The following is a 26,610-nucleotide window of genomic DNA, read 5'->3' as shown; positions in this document are numbered from 1 at the left end:
AGGGAGACTTTTAACAATTTGCCCTGTGGAGAAGCGTAACACTCCTCAAAACTAGGCCAAATATATAACTGCAGCCATGGGTCTGGGACATTAGGAATCCGAGTTAGGAAGCTGTTGCCTTCAGCACCTTGCAGGAGCAAGCCACTTGTCATTTCTGATTTGCAGCGTGCCGCGCAGCAACAACTTGCTCCTGAAGTGTGTGCATGACAATTAATTCAATCCATTGGTTACCGGAGGAAAATTTCTTTGAACGTACTTTTACGTACCTGATAAAATTAAAGGGAAGGCCCTGACCACACCAGCACTTACACAGGTGAATAATCTCAGTGATTTGGCAAATGCTCTGCCTGAATACGAACTGAATAAAGAGTAGACTCTTATGCCTACAGAAATTGGAGACAGATCTATTAACCAACCAGCTCATCCCTGGACACTAATGTAAGATTATTTTCCTACAGTATATATCCTGGCATATCAACTACTCGTATTAGGAATTTAATTTCATCAACCAATTTTAGTGAATCACCAATAGAGTGAATTTGTCACGCTTTGGCTGCCGAGTTCTGCATTTCTTGCTCGGTGGGCAGGATGAATTAACCGCATTCAGCATTCCTGACGTCTGTGTTGGGCCAAGGGTATATCTGTTCTTCAGGGCTACTGGAGACTGCAAAACTTTAACTTCCCTCTGAGTTTTACCTTCAGATAAACCTGAACATTGAGGATTTGCTTTTCTGGATAAAAAGAGTCACTGATGCAAATGCTAGAAGTTGGAAGTAGTCTGAACTTGTCCTGGGTCTCCTGGAAACTTGACTTAAAAGATAGTTTTGCCTGAAACTCACCCCAACCCCATAATTCACTCCAAAACTCAGGCTTCCAGCTCAGCTAGCAACTGGGTTGGTTGCACGCAAAACTATCTTTTGGTTCCTTTGGGGGCCAGTCTGACCCCAAATTACCCCGCTATACTGGGCTCAATATAATGCCGTGGATCACTTGAATCTTGTCCCATTTGTAGCTGGAGGGCACCCAGCCATGAATCTATCTGTACTTTGACTCCTCTGTAATAGCTTCCTCTTCTCCAGCTAAACAAGTCTTATTCCCTCAGCCTCTCCTTGTACATCATGCTCTCCATCTCTCTAAGCATCCACTGGACCTGCTCCAATTTGTTGATTGCTTTTTTGTATTGAGGGGTCTGAAACTGGACATGGTATTCCAGATGTGGCTTGAAGAGTGTCAAGTAGAGGGAACAATCAATTCCCTTGACCTGCTGGCTACATTCTTGCTTATGCAGCCCAATATAAGGTTGGCCTTCACTGCTGCAAAGGTCTATTGCTGATTCATATTCAACTCATTCAACCTGCCGAGGCTGCATTTTGCCCCATTGGCTGGGTCATTAATGAAGACATTAAACAGCATTGGCCCTAGTATCAACCCCTGAGAGATGTCATTGGCAATTAGCTGCTGGTTAGGCTTCAAACCTTTGACCATTACCCTTTGAGCCAGATATTCCGCCCAGCTTTTAACCTGTCTTGGAGTTCCCCAATCCAGTCAACAGTTCTCAAGTTTGGACACTTGGATGCTATGGGAGACTGTGTAAAAGACCTTGGCAAAGTCAAAATATACAACACCCACTGCTCTCTTCTGTCCATGCAACCAGTCACCTCCTTACAAAAGGCAGGCACAGTGTGAGGTCAGACCCAACCTGCCCTCAATAAATCTGTGTTGTCTGTTCCCAATCACTTTCTTGTCCATCATTTTGTTTGGAAATGGCCTCCATAACTATTTGCTCCTTAACCTTTTCAGGGGCTGAGGGTAGGCTGACCAACCAGTCATTCTCTGGATCATCCTCCTTGCCCTTGTTAAAGATGGGCATAACATTTGCCCTCTTCAGGTCATCACAAACCTCCCCCAATGACAGAGAATGTCTTCACAGTAACACCAGCCAACTACCTCAGCACCCTTTATGCATCCCATTCAGTGCCACGGACTTGCAAGTGTCCGACTTACTTAATGGTCCTCAGCTCTCTCTTCCTCTGCTGTACTTTTCTTGTCCCTTGCCTGGGAGTAAACTGTGCCAGTAGACCAAGATAAAAAAGGCATTAAGTACCTTTTCTGTGCCCTTCTCCATTAGGCTACCTTCCCCATTCAACACTGGGCCAAAATTTTCCTGGGTCATCCTTTTGCTGCCAATGTACCTATAGAAACCCTTCTTGTTGCCTTTCACATCCCTGGCCAGTTTCAATTCCAGCTGAGGTTTGATCTTTCTAATCCAATTCTGCATTCCTGGGCAATGCTTCCGTACTCCTCCTCAGTAGCCTGAGCTGGCCTCCATCTCCCAGACATTTCCTTCCTAGGTTTCAGCTCAGTCAGAAGTTCCTTGTTAAGGGAGTATGGCCACCTGCCATGCTTGCTTTTTTCCTTGCATCTCCTCTTCTCCAACACAGAGATGTTCCACAGAAAGAAATCATCATTACTATCCAGACGGCCTGGCCAAAAAAGTCACAGTAGATAGGGAAAATACACAGGTGTCTATAGGTTGTATCAGGAGAGATCTGCAGCAAAGGCAGAGATACTCTAGAGTGCTGTGTCACTACTCCTTTGCTGCTACACGGACGCTCTTCTTGTCGAATAATGTTGTGCTCAGCCTCCAAAGCTGGGGAAGACTCTCACGCAAAATTTAGAGAACTTCTGCTCTGTCCTGGGTCTTGTGGGACGTGGGGAAGCCCTGTGCAAACTGAGACAGATGGAGAATGTGGGAAAACCCTGCAGTCTGTCTCTCCATCCCCATTACACTCCCTTCCTCGCCACAAGCACCGACACACCCACTTTCTCTCTCAGTCTGTGCACATACACAGTCTTCTCCAGTCACTTACTCATTCTAGCTACCTCTCAACAGGACCACAGAGTGCCTCAGCATCTTCAGTAAAAGCAGAGTTAGTGGATTTAGAGTAAGTACAGGAACAAAAGCCCCTTGAGAGCTCATTGACAACCACTAAATCAATACTCCATCCTGATGGGCAGGGAGTGAGAAAAGCTCACATCGATATCTTTCAGCGATGTGTCACTCCTTCGGCCACTACCAGCGAGAAAGGTCTGCAGTGCTGCTGACTGGCTAATGGGAGAAATGGTGAAAGAGCTATTCAGTAGTGAGCATGCATCTCCAGGCTACAGAAAGGTCACTCCGACTCTGGAGGCTGTTGAATTGCTGGATGGAAAACACACTGGGATACTCATGAAAAGCTACCACATCAAGGAGTTGCTTACAAGGACCTCCTGTACAGATGAGAGACAGGATAAGTACGGTACTAAGCCACTTCGTATGTTCTGACCTATCAGCAATCCCTTTTTACCTTGCTTTTCATTTTCAAGTGAATGTTCACATAAGTAGACCTTTCTCTCTGAATTTCCCCTCCTTTCCACACAGGTGGTGGAGCACATGGCCCACACACAGATTGTCTCTCCAGCTGTGACCCAGGAGAGTCACTGCCCAGAGGTAACAAGGTCAGTCCATTTCTACAGCCCACTGGGTCACTGACCTCCCTGTCAAGGCTGCTAATAATGGCAGAGATGCACCATCTGTAGCACAGCTTTTGTAACCATCTGCCTGCTGGAAACTGGAGTGACTCCACCAACAGGCCACCAACAACCATCAGACAGCCACAACATCTAGTTTAAAATGAGATTCTGCCAAGCTGGCTGCATGTGAAGTGATTGCTTGCATCAAAAAGCTCATGCCAGTCACACTGATGGCTGAGAAGATGCCACTAATAAGCAACCGTTATTGGGGTTTTGATGAGAAGCAGAGGGTAAATTCATTTCCTCTCTGATATCCAGCCCAAAGCTGGGATCACCTCCCTCTTACTTTGCCCCCTTTTATTTAATATGTTCCTTTCCCTCTCTCTCTCTCTCTCTCTTTTTTTTCCCCCCCTCTCTTTCTGCTTCCCATGTATAAACAAACTCTAGCTGGGCAAAACTCTGGGAAATTTTCCAAATTGTCAGCCTCAGTGAATCTATTCATTAGAACAGGTTCATAAGCTGAGCCTATGTACACATGCTCCAGATGCCTTTGTCTAAAGGTCTGAATGGGAAATTTCACAGCCAAAGTTCCTCAAAACAGCTGAGTTTCAGCGAGTGCTCCCCGCAGAACACCACGCAGATAGGACACTGTTCTGACAAGAAGTTTCTCTCCTGTGCAGTGAAAAAAGGCCACTTTGACACAATTCCTGCACTTCAGCAACAACAGCCAGAATAATACAGCTAATCCCACTCCTGGGAATTCCTCCAGATGTCTGTCTGTAGCTACAAGAGTGGACAGATTGTATAACATATAGGGCAAAATCAAGTGGGAGCCAGGAGATAATGTTAACTTCAATATGATGTTCCTGAGATTATTAATAGAACAGCACACTCATGTCCAGTAGCTATGCCTAAGACAAAAAGGGCACACACTCTGGAGAGTGCTCAGGGCCCAGCCACGGGAATGCTGTAAAGTTTAGAAAACATGAAAACATGATTTACGGATAAGAAATGACACTAACTCAGCCCACCAAAGAGAGAGTCCAGAGATGACCTGATCATGGTTTCCAGATATATTTACATATAGAAAATACTTTTTAGGACAGAGAGCTCTTCAATCAAGATATATCTGGTCTCAGGATCACTTGGAAATACATGTCCATCCTTGGCTAGCTCAGAAATTCCCATTCAAGCCTTCCAAAAATGTGCTGTCCCATTCATATTGAACTTGCCTCAGATCATTTTGGGCATAAACATTAGCCAACGGCTGGAATTAGGAGCTAAAAAGGGCATATTTTTAAACAGGGACAGTAACTAACTTCCTGTCCTCAATAACAATAAATATTGAGGGGCACAATCCTGAAATAAATGTAATACATCATGTTATTCCAAACTACTCCAACATGCTCCAAACAGAAAGCAAATATATGATTCAACCTAATGTCTGAACTTTGTTTTCTGATCCTGAACATGTTTCTGATAAGAAAGTGAGTATAAGGACATAACAAATGACCTGCACACTATCTTGCTTTTTACTCCTTTCTCATAAGTTTCCACTTGATCCTGATGCCAGTGGAACTGTAAGTCACCATCCCAACTAAAACAAGTGCCTACCCAGCCTGAAGAACACCAGGTGAGGAAAAGGACTTGAGCAGACCCAGTGACACTACAGCTGCACAAAAACTTGAGTTCTAGCTAAATGTTACTATGACTAGTCCTCAGCTCAGAGCACTTGCTATAATTAACTAGTAGAGTGTCAGGGTATCAACAAAAAGATGCATTTTTGCTCATTTTTACTGTCTCTTTCCTCTTTTTCTGTCTCCATCAAATGGCAGGAAAAGTGATCTTGACTCACAACTTGGAACCGAGCTTACTCTTTCCTCCCTACTAAGAAGAAAAACCCGACAAGATAAGAGCCTCAGACTGATCTCACAAAAGGGTCACCAACAAGCTCCTAAGAGTATATTCTCTGTAGCCATTGCATTTCAATTTCACAGTAATTCTCCTAGTTCTGAACGTCTTTGTTTTGTTTAGCTAGGAGTCATGAAGCTCTCAGTATGTTTGTCATGGGTTTAGGAAAGGCACAGGTCTCTACAGTGCAAACCCAAGCCTTGTTTAAAGCAGTACAGAGGGAGAACCCCACAAACACCTGCGATTCTCAGTGCTTGTACAGTCCACTAAAAAGGGCTTGGGCTGATGTAGACTCTGGTTCAAGCAAATTTTGCTAATAAATCACTTCAGCCTCCACAAATTATGCAGCTATTTCCAAGGTTGCACCTGACAGCTGCTTGTAGGTGTACAGGAGCTCTCTGCAACAGCAAGTAGTGAAGAATCCCACATGCATTTGAAGCTAAAGGCAGAATGTAGCTAAGTGATTTGAGAGTTAGTTAGACCATGAGGTTTAACATCCTTAAGCTCCTGAAAAGTGCTGTCAGTGCTTCAGGCCACATGTTTTCATAAAGAATCCTAGATCCTTTGATTTTATCAGAGATCCAACATGGAATACCTTAAAGCAACCTGCCTGTCAGAAGGCAATGAATGTCCACCTCTCTGAGAACAAGGTTTCCTGGGGTATATGTAGGCATCTAAAACAGCATGCAGCTTTTGAAAAGGGAACAATGTGACTACAAGGGGTCAAGGCACTAATTTCACTGTACTAATTTCTCTGGCACTAAAAGGAAAGGATAATGCCAACTAAGCCACCATGATGACTTTGTGCAGTACCCATTCATTACAAAACAGTCCGTCCTCAGGCACCAAGCACCTAAAAGAGGAGAACAAAACGTGCAGGATCCAGCTAAATCAAGAGACAGTTGCTTTTCCCAACAAGAAGAGAGAAGAATGAATGTCGTACCTCCAAACAGAGACATAAATGATAATCAACAGCAAAAGTGTCAGCGAAGATACTCCACAGCCTACAATTAACGTGACAGAAGGGACCAGCACCTTTTCCATGTTCTGAAAGAGAGAAAATAAGACGTTAAAAAAGAAGATGCTCAGCAAATGCTACCAGCTCAATTTCAGGGCAATGACTTTCCTCCTAATTGTGTGTCAACTCACCTGACCTTCACATCACAGTGAACATACAAATAAGGAAAATACAAGATCACAATCGATTTCTGGTTGACCCAGCCTTTCTTTGGTCCTGATTCTGCTCTGGTACACATCAGTGTTAAGTCTGAGGTAACGACTGTGATATTCATGGCAAGACAGGTGTGTAAAAAGTGCAGGTTGCATGAGGAAGATCAGGCCCTTCATATTCAGCGTGAAACTTCTGAGATAATTAATGAGGCAATAGCAGAAGGCAGTGCCCATACTAGAACAATTACAAATGAGCTCTTCTGGGATGGCTGTCGCTGAAGCTTGGAGGATGAAAAGAAGGTGAAAATCTTCCACTGACTACAAACATCCATCTGGTATGGGAGGAGATGAAGCAAGCAAAGAAAAAAATATATAAACATCCTCCTCAGAAACCCAGTATTCAGTCATACCATCCATCACTTCACCACTCTCACTCCATCACTTCATCACTCTTTCACTACCGCATAGGGCATTTATTCAGATGCAGGGCCCTGAGAGGAACTGCAGTTGTGGAACGGTTCTCTTTCGCTGTCTGAAAACAAAGGATTTGCTGGTCATCAGCTTTTGCAATGTCAAGAACAACCACTCTCCTCCTAATCTAGGTCTATTCATCACTGAGGGCTAAACTCCCCTTTCTCTTAGTTTAGAGTGAGTATCCAGGGGCCAATTGGTTTTCTCTGCTGCAGGCTTTGCATCCAGCATATTTCTCGCTTCCACATCAATGATATCTGCTGGCATGAACACAGAGCAGCAGAGACCCACAGTGCAGGAGACATAAGAGAACCTTCTATTTAGAGTGATTATGCAGCGTGCAGAGGTGTGGGAGCACAGACAAGGTTGTTATTAGATTGGCGCAGTATCAACACCTATTGCTAGAGCTATGGAGATGAGACGGTTTCTGACATAGCAAGGTTTTGGCATAGAGAAAAAAATGCAATTATGCATGAATTTGGGAATGGAACAGGCAGTCCTCTAATGACTTGTCCACACCATTTTGTTGGCAGAGATGAGGTTGTTGAACTTGAACCTCCAATCACCAGGAAGTCATGAAGCTGAGGCTACTGCAGCCCTGTTTCAGGCTACTAAGCCTTCTGCAAAGCAGAATATATTAGGCAAGGCTCAGCACTATGCTTATATGGCATCTGGACAGCTCGACACATGGACAAAACAAGTATGTGTCCATTGCAAAGTATTTGATAGTCAAGGCCCACCATCAGTACAGGTTTACTCCATAGTGCCCACCAAGAACAAAAGACAGCAATCCTGGTATCATGGGATTTGAGCTGAACTGTCCCTGAAGTTTGAAAAGGCTTGGGAGCATCTTCCTTACTTACATATTTTGACCAAGGGCACCTCTCACATTTTGAATCTCATTGGGGAAATTAATGAAGAACACAACTTTCGCAATACTGCTGCAGTGAACTCCACAGGAGCTATTGGAAAGGCTGGCCCAAGAACTTAAAGGATCTGAGACAAAATTCAGTGACGCATTCAAAGGCATGAATGCACAACTGGGGATATATACCCAGAAGAGTATAGGCAGATTCGGGGTTCTTCACTCTGAGCTGACTGGATACAAATCAGCTGCAGGCTGGAAGCCAAGAAGTATTTTGGAGTGGTGGCCTCTCCCTGTAACGTCCCCTCGCTACTGACCATATTAGCTCTAAAACATCATTATCCAAACACACCTATACACCTTCCTTGAGCTGGCTCTGTGAAATAGGAAGCTCGAGGCTGGCTGACCCCACCGCCAGAGAATATGTACTAACGGTCTGGATTCTGAGCCTAACTCAACTTGCTGAAGTTATGAGACTCGATTTCAGGCAATATCTTAGCTCTTTGGACTACCAGCAATTGTGCAGAAGAGCAAGAACAACAACAGAAAAACAGCACTGAGCCTCACCAGTCCAGCCAGGACCTGCATCTCCTCCCACCTACAGCTTCCTGAAATGCTCTGGGAAAATGTTTCAGCTCACACATTGCCTCTTACTCTCAACTTCTATAGAGACTTGGATCACTGCAATTTTTAACATCAACTCATGTGATTCCATTCCTGCCCAGAGCATTTACTTCTGCCAAATATTTATGGAACATCAGAAGCAGTTTTTCAGGAACCAGGTAAACACAAAGAAAAAAAATTCAAATAAAACATCAACATTTCAGTACATCTTCCATCAAAAAATTGAAGTTGGACACATTCCAGATGCTCTGAGCATTGAAATGTTTCATTCTTCTGCTTACAAAATGAAATGAGGATGGGGCCTTCTTCTGGGAACAGAAGTCTCTAGTTTAGTCAGACACTAGTGTGGGAAATGGCAGAAATGGATGCAATCTCCTACATGAGGCCAGACTTCTCCCTTGGCCCCTCTGCTTCGTTTTCCCTCTGCAGAACGCAAGTCTCGCTTCAGACATGTAGGTTTGTGAAAAATGCATTGGGGAGCACAAGCTCCTCAGACACGGATTGCTCCCTGCTTGTTCACTCCAAACTCACTCTAACCCGTTTTCTCTCGCTGCTCCCCCGCCTTGGGCAATATAAGTTCACATCACACACAGACAAATGGTGGCCTGGGATGAGCATTGATTGTGACATTTGATTTAAGTAGGTCTCTTTTCATGACTCTTCATGGGTAACTGGATAAAAGTGGGGGAGGAGCTCCATTAAAGCAAAAATCCCCAAATATCAGTTCTAAACCATCTGAGAGCAACTGAAGAAACAGTTTTGATTTCAGTAGATGAGTAAGCTGCATCCCTATATTCCCAACACAGTAACACTAGCGTTCCTCCCCTCCATATCCTCTCTAACCTCCCTCCCACCCCCAACATCACCTCAAATTCTTTCACCCTCTTCCCTATCCCCTTTCCTACATTAGCCACAACCCTCTCCTAAATCCTCCATCAGTTGAGCCAGAGGTTGGATGCACTGGACTGTTCCTGGGCCAACTGCTGGCTAGCCAGGCCATATGCAAAATGCCAATCCACCAACTGGCAAGCCAGACCAGCAGGTAGTAGCTAATACCTATCTGCAATCCCTTCCTCAGAAAAGACCCTGAACTGCACCTCCCTCCTCCATCCTTCAGCCAAACTTTCACAAAACCATTGGCCAGTATCTGAGGAAACACAACGGAACTCACCACTTCTCCCTACAGAGGAGGAATGTTTGGCCCACTCCTGCTGGGATTTCTGTTGGCATCATGAGGGTGGATAACTACAAAAAACACTGGCTGCAATAACAGCATGAGATCATTGCTTTGGGAATAGGATGCCCTAAAGGATTAGGCCCACAAAGGTTAGGATTCTGTTTGCTTTCTTTATTATGAAGTTTCTTTGTCCTTCCCTTCTTCTCATAACCCTCCTCCACTTTTTCCCTTTGGCAAAAGAAGCATTATTTGTTTTATTTCTTCTGACTAATTAAACTCCTTGACAGAAGGTGGTTGGATGCTGTAGGATTTGCATCTTGCAAGGAAAATTTCCTTGGAGAAGAAAGAGAGGAAGAAGGAAGGCTGGTTTAAAAAGAAATAGTAATATTAACAGAATGACAGCAAGACACTCTATCAAGATATGAGAGAGATCAGTCCTATGGGAGTTTTCCAGCCCCATTGCTGAGGAGCAAATTGGCTGTTGCCAAAGGACAGGCTAGGAAAAGGGTCTCCACCCTGCTGAAGATGGTCCCAAGTGGCCCAGACTCTGCCCTGTCTCTCACCACCTCCCAGCGGCTGGGATGGGTGCTGTCTGGAAGCATCCTGAAACAAGGATGCGGCTATGTCCCTGCGACACTGGAAAGAAGACCTTTGCTTGGGCAATGCAAGAGCAGAACAGGTCTTTCTGAGTCGCAAGTCCTGCAATTCTGTCACCGAGCGTGACAAGGGAGGAGGGAAGCAATCAATGACATCAGCTGGGATGGAAATAACGAGTGCTACTGCCTGGGGCTGTCTGCTGTCCTACCACCTCATCTCTCTGCCTAGCAGGGCAGAAGGACACTCCTCTTTTTTATTGCCCTTTGCTTTCGTCTTATTCTTGGCTTCTATTTCCCCCTCTCTTCCTTTCTGATTTTCTCTTTTATCTTCCTTTCTCTGGCCACTTTTCATGACATATTTTGCCTTTTCTTCTTGCTCTTAATATCTCTCCAGCTCTTCCCCCTTCACATGCTCTGTATTTCTCTCTTTCCTTCTCTTAGTTTCCATACAACACTGTGAAAATTGACTTCATTTGAGTCATGCTTGTTCCATTACCCTGCTCTGGCTCCAGGGTCAAACAGGCTCCCATTAGAATAAAGTCAAAAAATGGTATTTCTTAATGCCACACAGTTTGCCTGAGATCTTACAATCAGGCTGTTCTTTCTGCTTTTTCCATCCTCGATACTGAGAAAGGCTGAACAAACTCTTTACAGATACAACATCATACTAATAAAGTCACTGAAAAATTAAACTATTTTGCTCCCAAATTAAATACAGGCACACAGGTTTGGAATTTGGGGTGCTTGGCTTTGATTTCTCAAATGTGTTTGTTATTCAAAATGGTTGCCTGACTTCCTGCATATTTGAAATGAAAAGACTCATGAAATCACAGAATTACAGAAGTGTTGGTTGGAAGGGACATCTGGAGGTCTCTAATTCAGCTTTATTGCTTGGACCAGAACAATCACATACACTAGACAAGGTCGGCGTTGGCTTTGACTGGATGACTCTCAAAAACCCCCAAAGACAGACACCCCTACCCCCGTGGTGACTGTTCCAGTGCCACACCATTCACCTGATGAAAAAAAAGCTTTTCTTAATGCCCCACAGGAACCTTGAAAGCTAACGCTTGTGGCCCTTGTCATATCATCTCATACTAGCAAAGAGTGTGGTTCTATCATCTCAGTAACTGTCCTTCAGGTACTTGTAGGCTTTGATTAGACTGCCCCTTCACCTCTTCTCTGTGAGATTACATACGCCCAGCTCCCTTCACCTCTCCTCACAGAGCATGAGTTCAAACCAGTGAGACTTATTCTACTGTCCTGAAAAAGAGTCAGATCAGATGGATATATTTTACTTCAAGAATTGCTCAGAAACATTTAGTTTTACTGTGCCCTTGGACTAAAGGCTACTCAACAGTTCTTGAACAGTTTCTTCAACCATGTTGTATTGATTTTGCTCCTGGTTGGGCAACTCTTTTCAAAGCAGAAAGCCAGTAAAGAGTTGTTAAAACTGCTGGAAAATAATGCTTACACCAGTACTCAAAAAAGTAAACACTTGGTGAGCAAAGGAGTATATGTCCCTTTTGTATAAAAATGACCCTGAAGTGCTGAATGACTATGAAGTGGATGTGTTCTTCTCATCTGCCAAAAATCTCCTGAACACTTTTTATCCCCATTTGGTTAGAATCTGGATTACTCATTCAGGCTCAGTCCCTTTGAAATATCCTGGCAGTGTGAAGGCAACAAAAAGCAGGTGTAAATCTAAGTGCAAGATTTCAATGCAAGGCATTTATAGTGCTTTTTCCAGCTACAGCCCATCAGCTGAGCATTATTCATACACAAGCTTCCAGCTCACACCAGCTGCAAGTCAAAAGGAAACTTTCATTCACTCTGTTTTAATTGATATCTGCTATACCACAGTTGGTGCAGTCTACAAGTTTCACATGGTCAGTGGAAGAAGCTCAGCTGTTGGATAGTAACTGTTTTAGGCTCTCTTCTAATTCATTCCTTTTGTATCTGATTCATTCATTCTCACTTTAAGGCTCTATTTCTGAACAATCGCCATCACACTACATATATATGTATATTTATATATGCATATTGCAGTGGTGCAGTAAAGCACAAGCCATGAACTCCACCTGAATACAACCCCTGATCAAAAAGGACAGCAGCTGCCTCAAATGGGATACAACCCAGGTTTTTATTCCAGAGCCATACACGATATCTTTCAAGGCCTTTGATACTGCCTGAATAATCCTATGAAGCCTTCATCTGAGTGAGAACCAGGCTCTTTCTGACACACCTTAGCTAACAACATTGCTGCTGCTGTGTGTGTCCACCTCTGAGGACTCTGCAGAGCTAGTAGGAGCAAAGCCTTGGATGTGCCAGCAGAATGAGCAGATGTGAGGCGGGCACGCATGCAGACAGTGGATCTGTTGAACAAGCAGGTGCTGTTTTTACCCCGTCACTCTTCTGAACATCACTCAGTGTTCAGTGAAATTAGGACTGACGTCCAGCCATCCTGTCACACTGGGGCATGCCAGTTGCTAAGGCCCACAGTGAAATTCTAGATACAGACGGAGCATCTAAAGGGAAAGCTCAGCTTTCACTCCTGGAAGAGGCATTTCTTGCACTCCCTAATTACCGCAGATCTGCTGCAGCCCCACAGACGTTTCAACCTACACTACGAGAGGAGAGAGTCCACAGACACACACCAATACCAAGCCTATGGGGCAAGGGGAGAGAGGAAAAGCAGGACACAAGCAAGGGATGGACCACATAATACTGTCAGAGGCAGAGATTTAGTGAAGGCAGGATCAGGCTGCGGCTGAAAGGGGCTGTTTAGGCTGGAACCTGCAGGTTGACATTATCAGAGCCACTGCTGTGTGCACTCAGCTTAAAGCAGGGGAAGTGAGGAAGCACCAGGATGTTTCCATCCTCTGAGGAGTGCTTTGAGATCTCTGGATGAAAATTCCTCAGCAGTGCCATTAATAAATAATCTCTTTGCAACCTCTTTCTGGAGCAAGTGACATCCTCCGCAGTTTGATCCATGTCATTTCAAGACAGGTTCAAAGGATTACTACCTCCTTATGTTTCCTTTGTACCATAACTGTAGGCTCCTCATGTCACAGCTAATAGCCACCCATTATTGGAAATGTACTTGTGGAGCTGAGGGTCCCTTTTATATAATTTGGCCAGTCAAACAAGCAATTCCATATAATTACAGCACACAGAAATCACCCAGAGAGACATCTTAATGTGCCACTATTTACTAAAAATTGCTAACTCTTCACTCTGTATTGAGCCTGCTCTCAAGACAAAACACGGCAATCTGTGTTCAGTAAACAGCTTTGATAATGCTCTCCGGGCTGAGGAGTGGTCACGTAGCTGTTCATTAATAAGAATCGTCAGGAGGATTTCCTTCAGTCCAGCTGAGAATTACGGGAGTTGAAAGGAGGAACAGAGGGGGCATCCTCTACCTGTCACTTGCCAACACGACGATCAGCTCCGTACTTGTCCCTGAACTACAAGACTGTCCTCTTTGGGTCTCCACTTCCAGTCCTGGCATCAAAGAAAGCTGGATTGGGCCCATATTAATTTCTAGGACCATTCTTTTCCTCCCCAGCTATCTGTCCCCAAACATTTTCAATAAACAGCCCACTGTCATTACTTAAAATACATTATGTGCATCATAACCCCTCCCCCCTTTTCCCACGGCACTTTGCCCGGCAGAACTACCGAAATCACTGTTCAATATGGATCTGCCGAATAGCTGTGAGTCGCTTTGTATCCCTGTGTAAACCACATTTTGAGAACCGCTGAGCTAGTGTGCTAACACGGGGATTGCAAGTGAGGAATGCTGGGGTCTATTCCCAGCTTGTCCGCAGGTCAATTGTATACACATGGCTCTGCCATTTAGGCCAATCTTTTCAAAGCCCACTCAACCCATCTACTTTAAATTGAAAACACTGGCTTTAACTTCTCAGGGGCCTACTTTGACCCCCTGGAAATGGAATAGAATAATACCACTTTCTCTTTCTCTTCCAGAGCTTAATTCAGCTTAGATCTCTTGGTATTTGTAAATGCCTTAGGGGATTCCTAGGGCTATATCAGGACAATCAAGCACTAGTATCACATTCTCTGTTGTGCAATATTAAAATGTGGATGTATGGAGGATAGAGAAGGGAGAGCTTTTGGTTTAACTGTTTGTTATCTGGCCAGCCGGAGTACTTATTTTTTATATCCTTGCTTTTTATGCATACTCTAAGACTTTCTGTTCCAGTCTTTCCCTTTAAAGCATATTTTACAGAGAAAACAGAACCATTTTCCAAAATAAAGTTGATAATAATCAAAATGTCCTGTCCCTCTATGGGTATGCTCTCTTTCCTTCAGATATGGCTGAGGCCAAAGTGGACCTTAATTGCATCGCTTGCAATAGCATTGTTACATGCTCTGTGATTGGTGGCAAAGCTCTACATTGCTATGCCCATCCTAGAAAATAAAATTGTTCAGAACCCCTTTCGTGGCCCTGAGATGAAGTAATATGATATAGCTAATGTTCATACAAATTTGCATTTCAGCACAAAGTGGTCTTGCCCATACCGCCTAGTGGAACATCCATGGATCATGCCATCTCCTGGAGCGTACGTGAGCATTGCTAGCTGGCACAAGCTAAGACAGAGCCAGAGCATCATACAAATTAAACAATGTGGACAACCACAGGACATGCAGGACAGTGCATGAGCCTTTGCCCTAGGCCTTTTTTTTTAAAAAAAAAAAAAACACTATACAAATATGCTCTGAGTCTAACTACATTAAAAATGAGCTTCCTTTAGCATTCCTTAGTACTTGGGACTGTTCCTTCTCTCTACTACACAGAGGATGACCAAGTCAAAGTAGGTAATTAATTGGCATGCCAGTGCTTGCATTAAGCATCTTGGCCTGGTTTCACAATGAGTGCCCTCGTTTTTTCTAACTTTATAGTATCAGGGCTCAGCACTTTGCAGCACAATGTGGTAAGACTTCTACAGAGTTATAAAAAAATAAGGCCATGGCAGACTAGGAATGGAAAATGAGGGGGGAATCCAGACTGTGTTTATCCTGATTTAAGCAGTGTCTTGGTTCAATGCCAGGCGACAGCATTTCACCAAATTATTGCAAAACAACCCGCTGTTTGTTTTACTCTGTAAGTGTTGTGTTGGTGAGCAATGCCAGACCCGACAGCTCTCCCTACAGAACGGGCAACGCTCGCTTTCCCTGTATCATGCATCCTGCCCTTGAGAGAGACCAGACCGTGGAGTGGGAGAACATCTGAGACCACACAGAAGCGTGGCGTCTGGAGGAAGATTTCTGCCAAAGATGCTCATATCACCCTACTGCCTAGTACCATGGAGAACAAATGCCTGCCTTCTCTTCCCCTACCAGCACCCCTGCCCACTGAAGACTAGCCCTTAAGAAAAAGCTCCATCCAAAGCATGCGCAACGAACACTTGCACAAAGCCTAGACAAGTCATCCCTAAAATGGCTCTTAAATCCTACCTTAATTCATTCCTTTAATTATTGCCTATAGCTATGACTCCCCTCCTCTAGGACCTAGGAGGAGCTTCTCCTCTTTCACAGTTCAAACATCGAAGACCCTTGCGCTGGTCATGGCTTCTGACCCAAACTAGATTTGAACCAAAAGCATTAAAGTAAATGTCTCCAGCTCATCATCCAGCCTCCAAGGCTTTCAGGGCCTCACTGGCTAGAGTTTGGCTTTGAAAAACAGGCCTAGGGATTTCAGCCATTTAACAGATGATCTGATTAGTGGGCGTCCCACAGATGCTGTATGCTGTTACGATGATAATGACAGCTTTATTCTAGCTGCAATCTCAAGCCCCCATGTGATCAGGCATGTTTCTGCCCACCCAGCACAGTGCACAGAATCGTACAGGCACAGTTGATCACTGGAGAGCCTTGGTCCTATTTTTCTCTATAGGGGACAGTGATCTCAAAGTGGCATTAAAGGAATAACATTCTGGCCCTGACGCTCATCTCATTCACAGCTGAGAGACTGAGAAGTAAAAGTGTAACAGTCCCTAGATTTACAAGAATACCACATTGACATAAACAAGATTAAAATTGGCCCCAGTAATAGGATATTCCCCGTCTGGGGGATGACTGACATGATTGTCATATTTAAAGGAGGAAAAAAGAACAATTTGTCATAAAAAATGAGAGCATTTCCTTGCTTATGGGAGATGAGCAGAGTCATTTTGCTTTCATGGATTTATTGAATCTATTCTATATATCCTTCCGCTTAGTACGGCTAGCTTGAGAGCAGTCAACTTCACATGCAGTTAGTTTTGACTGAATACTAGCATGCGCAGTATCATGTCAGCTTCCTGCTTAGAAAGCCCAAACTTTCAGAGGGATGTTTGGGGCCCGAATATTCATAATTACAAATCTGACATTTGTTTTCCATTTGCATTGCCCAGTTTTGCTTAAAAATGCCACTACCTTCAAAATCTTGCCTGTAAATTTGTCCACTTGGCTATTCACAGATAGCAGAAGTATTTAGAGCACAAGTCTTCCAGAAACTAATTCAATTTTGTTTTAAATGAGTAGACATTTGTTGCTAAAAAAATAATGACTTAATTTCCATGTCTCATTGCATGGCAATCCAAGGGCAACCTAAGCCTTTAGGCAGGGTACAACAGGACTCAGTGGCGAAGTGGCCTGCCAAAATTACCTAAAAAGGCTTTTCCAGGCTTAAGTACTACAGAGAGAGAAGAGAGCAGAATGATACTAGAAAGCCAGGCAGAACACTCAACAGACCGACCGGCTCCCTCTTCTCTAGGGCTTCAATTACGACTTGGTTAGTTCCTGAAGTATTCTGAAAAGGCAAATAATCTCATTTAGCACTGACACATTAACTCCCACTTGCTGAGCCCATGAAACCAGCCTCCATCACCCACTTGTTACCATTTTCAAATGAGCACCTTTGTGATGTCTCCCACGCTGTCCTCTGCCTTGGGAGAAGTTCCCCCAAAACATCTAGAAAGCTATCTCATTTTCTTTCTTTAAACCTCCTCTTTAAAACCCCGCTTGTTGCAATGTCTGCAAAAAAGTCTTGGCGATGGCAGATGTGCCCTGACTTACTGCAGATTGTGATGACTAATGCCCTCATGTTGTTTACATGTGCTCCCACACCCGCCTATATCCACACATTGTCTTTTCTCTCCTATTTCAACTGGAAGCTATTTTGGGCTGGGCTGGTTTTCTGGCCTGATCAGCACTGAGTAGACTGATGAAGTCCTGCTCTACAGCTAAGACTCCCAGGTGACACAGTGGTCCAAGTAACATATCATAAAAATAAAATAAAAGCAGATCGACAGTTATAGCTCCATGCTGCAAGCTGGCAAGCTGCAGTGTCCATTTGTTGGTCCTGGCCTCCTAGCCTAAGAATCCTTGTGATATTTTCAAATGTGTGTCCTCCTAATCCATAAAGGCTTCCCTACCAGCCTTCATCCTGTTCTACTCCTCAGTAATGTGTTTATGCCAAACCTCTGCCATACTGATCTCCGTTATATAGCAAGGAGCAGACATAAAGGTGATCCAGAATGCAGAATTACAGACAACAGGGTGAAAAGAGATATGAAGAGCTCATCTCGCCCATTCGCCTGCCTCAGTTATATAAACCATTCCTAGCCGGCTCTACAAAGCCTCCACTGATGGAGGCTCTCAGTGCTTAACTATCCCTGCAGCTGGAATGTTTTCCCTTGTGTCTAAATTAAATCTCTCTCACTGCAATTTAAGTCCAATCCCCAGCAGACACAGAAAGAAGATTGCTCCCTTCCTTTCCTCAGCTACCTTGTACCCATTTGAAGACTATTATCCTCCTTCCTCTCAGTCTTTTCTCCTTGAGAAACAACTCCAATCCTCTTGCAGAGCTCACCTGCACTCTCGATTAGTGTGGAGATACCATACCAAATGGCTATGACACACAGTCCCCTCCCACACACATACATTCACATCTCTGGCCCTGGATGCTCTTGAGCATGCCTCAAATCCGTGTATTCTGTCCGAGTCTGACAGCTGTTTTCCAAGCACTTAGGAAACTGGAAAGGGGAATGGGGAAGACCCTGGTGCCCTGGTTTAAATCCACACCTCCTTTAACAGAGCAGTAAGCCATGACTGGGTAAAAGGGCAGCTGTCACACTTGCTAAGCTGCCTTCATGGCAACAAGGCATTAAACACTGCAAACTCAAAATAAGCATCAAAACCCTTAGGAACCCCCGGACACACAGTTTCCCAGCTGCACATAGTGAGTCTTTAATTTCAGCGTAGGCTGAAGACCAGAGACTAACCTCAGCTCTGGTATTATTCCTGGGGTCACTTGCTTAATGTCAGCGCTGTTTTTGCCCTTGCACCAAAGGGTGAATTTGGCTCAATATTACTCATGCTGAAGCAGTGAATCCCACAATGTTTTAAGCTCCCAGCACTTGATCATGTTCCTCTCCCACGTTCCCTTCAGATAAAGAGATACAGAGTGATGCAGCATTTGCCTGCAGAAGAGTCACTGCCAGTGCTGTGCAGAGCTCTCCGGCTTTGGCTCCCAGGGGAGAGTTGCAGACCTGCAGTGTGGCAATTCGCACCTCCTCAAGTTTCACCATGAGTTAAAGACCTGAACGAATCCACAACATTACAGTGGTAACTCAGCGGAGAAAGCTCTCAGCTGTGAATATCTACCAAGATACTCACTGGATCTACAGACAGCTGGATCCGCAGACAGCCGCTAAGGAAGTGGGACGCTGCGCTGACTGCTTGTTATGCTGAGCTAAATCCTTCTATTATTACCTTGTGCGCTACCTGTCTTCTTTTGATGTATTCAACTGTTGTTTCCCCTAGAAGCACAGAGCTGAAAGGGACTTCCTATTACTCCATCCTCCGATTCCTTACCTACATTTGTTTGCACACCGATCAGTTGCCTTGCTAATGGGATTCTCTCTTAGTTAACCGTGCACAGCGTACAGCATGGTGGAATGCCAATCTCCATTCACATCTCTCACCTTAATAACAAACCCAGCATCGCTCCGCTCCTGCAGTGCAAGGTCTCTTATTATCCCTCTTCTTCTGTAAACTCAATATAGATCATCTGTAAACTGACACCAGGTTCTCTGGAACCTCAGACCAGGTTTAGCCCAGATTCACTCAGCACTAGCCCCAGCTCATTGCTACTAAACATCTCTCAAACCCGGCCTGAAATCCAAAACCACTGGAAGTATATCCCCTACTTTCCTTGTAGATTTAAAAAGAAATAGAGGGGGGGGGGAAAAAAAAAGGAAAGAAACTATCAGAGCAGTCAGTGAGCACATTCCAGCAAAAATCAACAACATAAAGTAAATCTCTACTTCTCTCAACCAAGTGCTCAAATTATTTTGAATTAGCAAACACCAAGGTAATACATACTGACAGACTTCAAGTCAGCAACGACAAAGCAAACATTTAACAGAACAGGTGATTTCCAGTGAAATGACACTGTAAGATCACAATTCAGCCCCTCTGTTAAGAGGCCAAATTTGAAAAGCAATGCAATTCTTTTAAGAAGAAGCTAGATTGTGGGTTGGCCCATTTGGCCATCAAGAGCATCAGCTGTCCCTCTCTTCCTCCTAATCATATCATGGGTGAGAGCAGGAAGGGAAAACTATCTGCCCAGCTGGGTTCTTACTCTATCCAGTCCATGCGAACAGTGCTAACCAAGGCACAGGGAGACTACGCAGGGTTTAGCAAAAGGAGCATCCCCACTGAGCGAGGGAAAGACCAGCAGGCAGCTTGTGGTTTGCAGAATCACAGCCTGCTCCTAAGTGCTGCCACCGACCCAGGGGAAAGCCATGCCTGAGCAAACCCGGCAGCTGCTCCTGCTGCGGAGCAGGAGGTGGGCAAACCCCAGAAATCTCAGGCAACGCTCACACCGTAACCCTCCCGAGACTCAGCACAAAGCTCCCTTGAGAAGAGAAGTCTAGCTGGATTCTCCCTTTGCCATTCTCGTTTTAGTCTTTCCATGTCGGGGGATCCAGCAGGAGCAATATGAATCCTCAGGAAATTTTAGGAGATTTCCAGTTCTAGGACTCCACTGCAAGGAGACATAATCAGTTCCTGAGAGATACTCTGCATGCAGCAGCATCCCTGAGAGAACAGGGTGATTGCAGCAAGAGGTGCCAAATACACAAATGCAGGAGGCTTGCACAAAATCTGCAACTCAAAATCCCAAATGTTTGCAGCTCAGCAATGTTCACCCTGGCATGGCTCTTGCTAACTGAACAAGCGGAGGTGCCTAATGCTCTGCTAGGGAAATGACAGCGCTTGGCCCTGTCTGTAAAACTCTTCAGGCTCAGGCCAGCGTACAAACGCAGATGAGCACAGCCTGGGATGTCACCTGGAAGGGTGCTGCAGCTGGGGAAACGGAAGCAGAAAACAATGAAGTGATTAGCCCAAGGTCAAACAGAGTTTAATTCACAGGCACAGGAACAGCTCTCAGCCCTGTGGTTTAGCCAACACACCCAGATGCACTGGTCTAATAAATTGTTCATTAGAGCCTCTGTGGAAATTGGCAGTGCTTTGAGGACCTAAGCATTAGAGCCAGTAAAAACTGAGAACTTCCCTTCAGTAGAAAAGTCCAACTTCGAATCAAAGGGTCAAAGTTTCAGAAGACATTGAATTTTTATTACTGAAACCTGCAAACAACTGTAAACTTGAGAACTGACTGTTGTCAAGGTACGCAAAATGCTTCATTCTTACCCATACTCCGAATCTTAGGTGATAAATGATCGTAGAATATAAAAGCTAAATGCTAATCTCCAAAGGAGGCACTTCAGTCTTATCTAAGTGAATCACTGCTATCATTTGCTGTCAGAAATGTTGTCAGAACTGCTAAATTCTTACAAAACATTTTGATTCAATAAAATCAATATTTTCCAGCAGAGAAGCATTCTGCTGGAAAACTTGGATCCACTCAATCTGTGAGTGAGGCACTACAAACGGATTCTGGGGCCTTAAAATAGCCCATCTTGCATCTGTGTGCTTTCCCTGAAGTACACAGAACTGCCATAACACAGGGCAGTCTTCATATAAAGAAGATTTCCAAGATACAGCAAGATCACATCAAACCTGCTTGTCGATCCCCTTCCCTCAGCCTATTTAGAGCAGCCATTCCAAACTAGTCAAGATGCAAACTGAAAGTCTACTATTCGTGCTTTGTTATTTCCCCAGGGTAAAAAAGATTTTTTCTTCTCTGCTGCACAGACAATGTTTGGATGTTTTCAGGAAGAAAAGTAAATGTTGTGAGTTGAAAGAGGAGCTCAGAACATGTTGTCCCTTTAGGTAGGATGCACATCAACACAGATGCCTCGTATTCATGCAAACATGGAGCTAACGATGGACAAAGCCCCTTCTTTTTGCATTGTAACAACCTGGGATATCTTAGGGTATGGGCAGCTCACTCCTTACACCCACCTACGTCATCAGCAAGCTTCTGCCTGCTGCTTGTGAACAACACACCCAACAAAAATACACAGGTGCTGCAAATTCCTTTCAGCAAATTGTTTGCATGTTGCTAAATGCAGTCCTGCAGGCAAGATAGTCCAAAAATTCAGCATGGACAAAGCAAACTCAGCAGCCATACAAGTTTTTGCCACCAAGACCTTTCAAACTTCCCTAGCACTAGAAATAAGAGCAGAGCCCAGACTCCCTTGTCTGATCAGCTTTTCCCCTGTGAATGAAGCTAGAAAGGAGGGGAGGAGAGGGCAGAAAGCCCCTATGTGTACAGTCTTACTATGGTCCTCAGTGCCATACAAATCAAGCTTTAAAGCTTAGTAGACTTTATAGAGGCCAATCGTGAGCTAGCAGGCAGAAGAGACAACACGAGCCAAACTCAAACAAGACAACCAAACAGTGAAAGGCTCCCCCGCAAATCCTCCGGCTCCAGCTATCTTTCCTAACCATCTCTAACAAATTGCCAAGACTGCCAAGAAATATTTTAAAAATACCATCACAAGACACTTAATCAGACTAACGACAGTTTACAAAGTTATAGTCCAAATGCATGGCTGTGCAATTTCCTTTTGTCCTTATCCTCCCTCTCCCCTTACCACTACTACTACTATTATGCAGGTGTAGTACAGAGCATGTCAGTACTATTGTCCTACTATGCTAGGTACTGAATAAAACCAGAATGAAAAGAGAGCCCCTGTCCCCAAAACCTTATCTGTCTTCCTTGATTAGAGGGTTTTTGGTTTTAATGATAGTCAAACACCACTCCTGCTGAAGCAGGGTGAGAGGCTAAGAAAGGCTGACTGTGTCTAATAGAAATGGCAGCATCTAAGGGAATTTGGACACAGAGAAAGAGCAGGGCTGAGCCTAAGCTCCAGATTTTGTGCTGGATCTGAACAGCTCCATCATTGCTCAGGGACATCCAAAACTGATTCCAAACATAACACTTTCATGAGTGGTAGCCCCTAGTTTCTCTTAAGTCAATGGAAAACTGTTCCCTTTGCTTCCACAGGAGCAGCATCAGGGGCCCAGCCTGGGAAACTCTGTCCTACGCGCAGACGTAAAGTCCTTGGCAAGTACGAATCAGCCGCCTGGGCAGCAACGACCCACACATCTCCCACAAGCCTTTTCAGGTCCATTTCACTGCAAAGAAGCTGTGTCTATACCAGGGTTACATATATTTCAAACTGCCAGGGCCAAAGACTCCAGAAGAGAGATTTCTAGCAATAAATAACATTAATGACACAAGCAGACAGAGCTTCCTGTCCTGAGAGCTCCAAAGGCACATGAAAAACTACACTATAAATGTCACCACCACAGACACCAACGCTGACGAGAAGCCACCTCTGGGTAAGGCAGGCAGCACGGGCTTCCTCGCAGTGACACTCGGCCAGGAAACCGCGGCTGGCACCAGAAGGACCTGGGTGAGAAATGCTCCTCAGCACCACAAACCCTTGGCTTCGCTTAGGGGCAAACTCAGGATGTAGCCAGGCCCCAGCTTTCCTCCCGCCGTGGCCAGAGGACTTGCTCTTGTCTTCAGGAGCAGGCTCTAGCCTGGGAAAAATGAGTTCTGAAATCGCAACCTGAACAGCAATCAGCAGAGTCGGAAAGAACGGAGGAAGTGATTTTAGGCCTAAGCCCAAAGGACCAGCTGACAGGTTAGTTGCAGATATAATAAAACATGCCTGGGGGATATAAGCTGCATCCTCCTGCAGCCAAGTCCACTCTCAAATGCGAAAATACTTGCACTGACCATAAAAGGCTCATAGCAACACAGTTTAACAGATAAGACTTTAAACATCTAAAGCTGAAGGAGTAGTAGTATGTGGCCACGTGGAATTAACCGTTTTTTTTCTAGCTGCTTAGCTAAATAACATCAAGAACTGCATGAACATAAACACTTAGGCCTCCTTTACAGAAACTTCTGCTTTAGTCAAGCCAAAGACGCCCTTCTCTCTTCCCACAGTGCCTGGCCCTCTGCCCACCTTCAGCAGAAAATCAGCAGTGGGCCTTCGCCACCAGCTCAACCGCACGCCTGGGACAGCTCACTTCAACAAAGCTTGGAAGAAAAGGTGGGGCAGGGATGTCCCTGCCAATTTAACCATCTCCTTCTGGGCCCTTCAAAGGGGGGACCTGCTCCCTGTCCTACTCTCAGGCTTCCTCCAGTCATTGCACATCTGGTGAGATCAAAAGCCTGGTGCCTCTCTCGAGGGGACCCCGAGAGCGGTCCTGTCAGGTGCTCGCTGCCACTTGAGAGCCTGTTTCAAAGTGGTTTTAGTGGCTGGGCCTGCACGGGGCCTAGGCAAACACAACCAACACTGTGTCTTTAAAACCACTTCAGTGCAGATGTTGTTTCCATGGTAACTAGTGGACCAAATACATTAGTGTTTCTAATAATAAACCAAACCTTCATCTTGGAAAATGTGATCGCCCCCCCGCTTTACCACCATCACCCTCCTTTCTTCCTTTCCCCTCCCCTTTTGCTGAATTAAGCCAGCGTTTAACAAGCAAGGCATAATTAGTAAATAATTGGATGGGCCCAGTAACTCCCAGTGCCCAAGCAGATGGAGAAGCATTACACCGAGCGAAGCGAAGGGGGGGCCTTCACTCTATGAACCTGGGAAGTGTCCAGAAAGGGATGAACTAACTATTTTAAAAAATCCAAATCAAATGGAAAGATACAAGAGACGAGCCTAGGAAGCCCCTTTCAAATGCCCTGGCACCAACTTCGGTGCCCTGGCACCCGCTCCACGCTCGGAGTCCGGGTGTAGCTCCGTGGTGAGCATTTCTAGGAATCTTTCACTTTTCCAGCGGCTCCGTCTGAGAAACAGCACCTACTTCCTTTTTTTGCACAAAGCAGCAGAAACTTCGCAGGCGCCCCTCCGGCTCGTCCCTGCCCCTGCCCCACGTTTCAAACGCCAGCCCAGACCCCAAAGCGCCGGGCGCCCTCCAACCACCAAGAGCCACCTGCGAGGGGAACAGCCTGAGCTGCAGAACCGCGGGGGCGGCGGCGGCCCGGGGAGCCGGGAAGCGGGAGATGTTCGCAAATAAGACACGTGCAAAGATTCAGTGCAGGCACCCACAACAGTTAACACGCCAGGCTGTATCAGTCCCCCACCACCACCGCTTTTTACCGGCATTCATATTCAAATCCACAGTGCGGGGAAGGAGCGATGGGAGGAAGAGGGGTGTGCACGAAGCCAACGAGAATTAATGCAGCAACAGCAACCCCAACGTATCCCACCGTCCCTGCTCCACCTCGAGCTGCGACTGAGGACGGGGAAAGGAGAGAGGAAGGGCGGCAGCGAGGGGGGTCCGAGGTCTGGCGGGGACCGAGAAAGGCGCAGGGGGTCCAGACGGACCAGGCTTTACGGTCCCGGTGACATTTCAATGCAGCAGGGTTCTTCGCCCGGGTTTGTTTTTAGGTCACAGCGTTTCTCGAGCACCCCTTCGCGCCGCTGCGCCGGGGACCGCTATTTCTCGGCTGCCGAACCGCTCCACGCGCACGCAGGCACACGCGCGGACCCGCAGCGATGCCCACCGCCCCGCACACGCGCGCCGAGCAGCTGGCACTGGCAGCTGATTGTCATCTAAATGTCACACGCCGAAAAGCTGCTCCATTCCGGTTTCTTCCTTTCTCTCGCTCTCTTTTTTTTTTTTTTTCCTCCCAATACCTCCTTTCCTGGCGTTCGCTTTCGCATGTTATTGGCAGGACTTACCATGTCTGAACTGAGCTGGGCTAAGATGGCGAAGGTGGAGAGTCTGTCACAGAGGCATTTAGTTCGGAAGGAGTCGACTGGGACTGTTCGGCAGCCGCGCCAGGACCAGGCACCAAGCTGGGAGGAGGAGGCGGAGGATCTGTTAAAGGGAAGGGGTGGCAAAGCGCAGAGAGGAGAGAGAGGGGGAGAGCGGCACAGTCAGCCAAGGCAGCCAGAAGAAAATTCATCGCCCGCGCGGCAGGGCCCCAGCCCACCCTGGGCATCGCCTCCTCCCGCCCCACGGCCCCCGCCGCCCCCGGCCATGGGGCCGGCTGCCCCCCACGCGGGTGTCCCTTCCCCCCGCGGCTGCCCCTCCAGGCCTGTCTCCCCCACAGCCACCTGCCCCGCCGGCAGCCCACACGATGGCCCCCCCGGCCTGCCCTCGCCCCACACCCCCTATATACCGGCTCCCCCTATACACCTCCACCCACCTATATGCCTCCACCCCCACAGCCCTGTCCCCACGCCCCCTATACACCCGCTCCCCCACACCCCTTATACACCTGCACCCCACAGCCCTGTCCCCACGCCCCCTATATACCTGCTCCCCCACACCCCCTATACACCTGCACCCCACAGCCCTGTCCCCACGCCCCCTATGTACCCTCTCCCCTTATACACCTGCACCCCACAGCCCTGTCCCCACACCCCCTATATACCCGCTGCCCCACACCCCTTATACACCTGCACCCCACAGCCCTGTCCCCACGCCCCCTATATACCTGCTCCCCCACACCCCCTATACACCTGCACCCCACAGCCCTGTCCCCACGCCCCCTATATACCTGCTCTCCCACACCCCCTATACACCTGCACCCCACAGCCCTGTCCCCACGCCCCCTATATACCTGCTCCCCCACACCCCCTATACACCTGCACCCCACAGCCCTGTCCCCACGCCCCCTATATACCTGCTCTCCCACACCCCCTATACACCTGCACCCCACAGCCCTGTCCCCACACCCCCTATATACCTGCTCCCCCACACACCCTATACACCTGCACCCCACAGCCCTGTCCCCACACCCCCTATGTACCCTCTCCCCTTATACA

At 46.2% G+C, this 26,610-nt stretch overlaps 1 protein-coding gene across 4 annotated transcripts in view; it reads right to left on the bottom strand.

Annotated features, from left to right (window-relative positions):
• Positions 1–26,610, bottom strand: part of ADGRB1 (adhesion G protein-coupled receptor B1) — a 279,985-nt gene that overhangs the window by 61,076 nt on the left and 192,299 nt on the right. For all 4 annotated transcript variants that reach the window (XM_026113657.2, XM_064507937.1, XM_064507938.1 and 1 more), the window contains exons 18-19: positions 25,519–25,657; positions 6,368–6,471 (exon numbers count right to left, since the gene is read on the bottom strand). In XM_026113657.2, coding sequence (XP_025969442.2) covers positions 6,368–6,471; positions 25,519–25,657 — 243 coding nt within the window. The remainder of the gene's footprint in view (positions 1–6,367; positions 6,472–25,518; positions 25,658–26,610) is intronic.

The sequence above is a fragment of the Dromaius novaehollandiae genome, chromosome 2 (genome assembly GCF_036370855.1).
Source record: "Dromaius novaehollandiae isolate bDroNov1 chromosome 2, bDroNov1.hap1, whole genome shotgun sequence".
NCBI lineage: Eukaryota > Metazoa > Chordata > Aves > Casuariiformes > Dromaiidae > Dromaius > Dromaius novaehollandiae.
The sequence above is the reverse complement of the archived record's forward strand: the minus strand, read 5'-3'. Positions and strand labels throughout refer to the sequence as shown.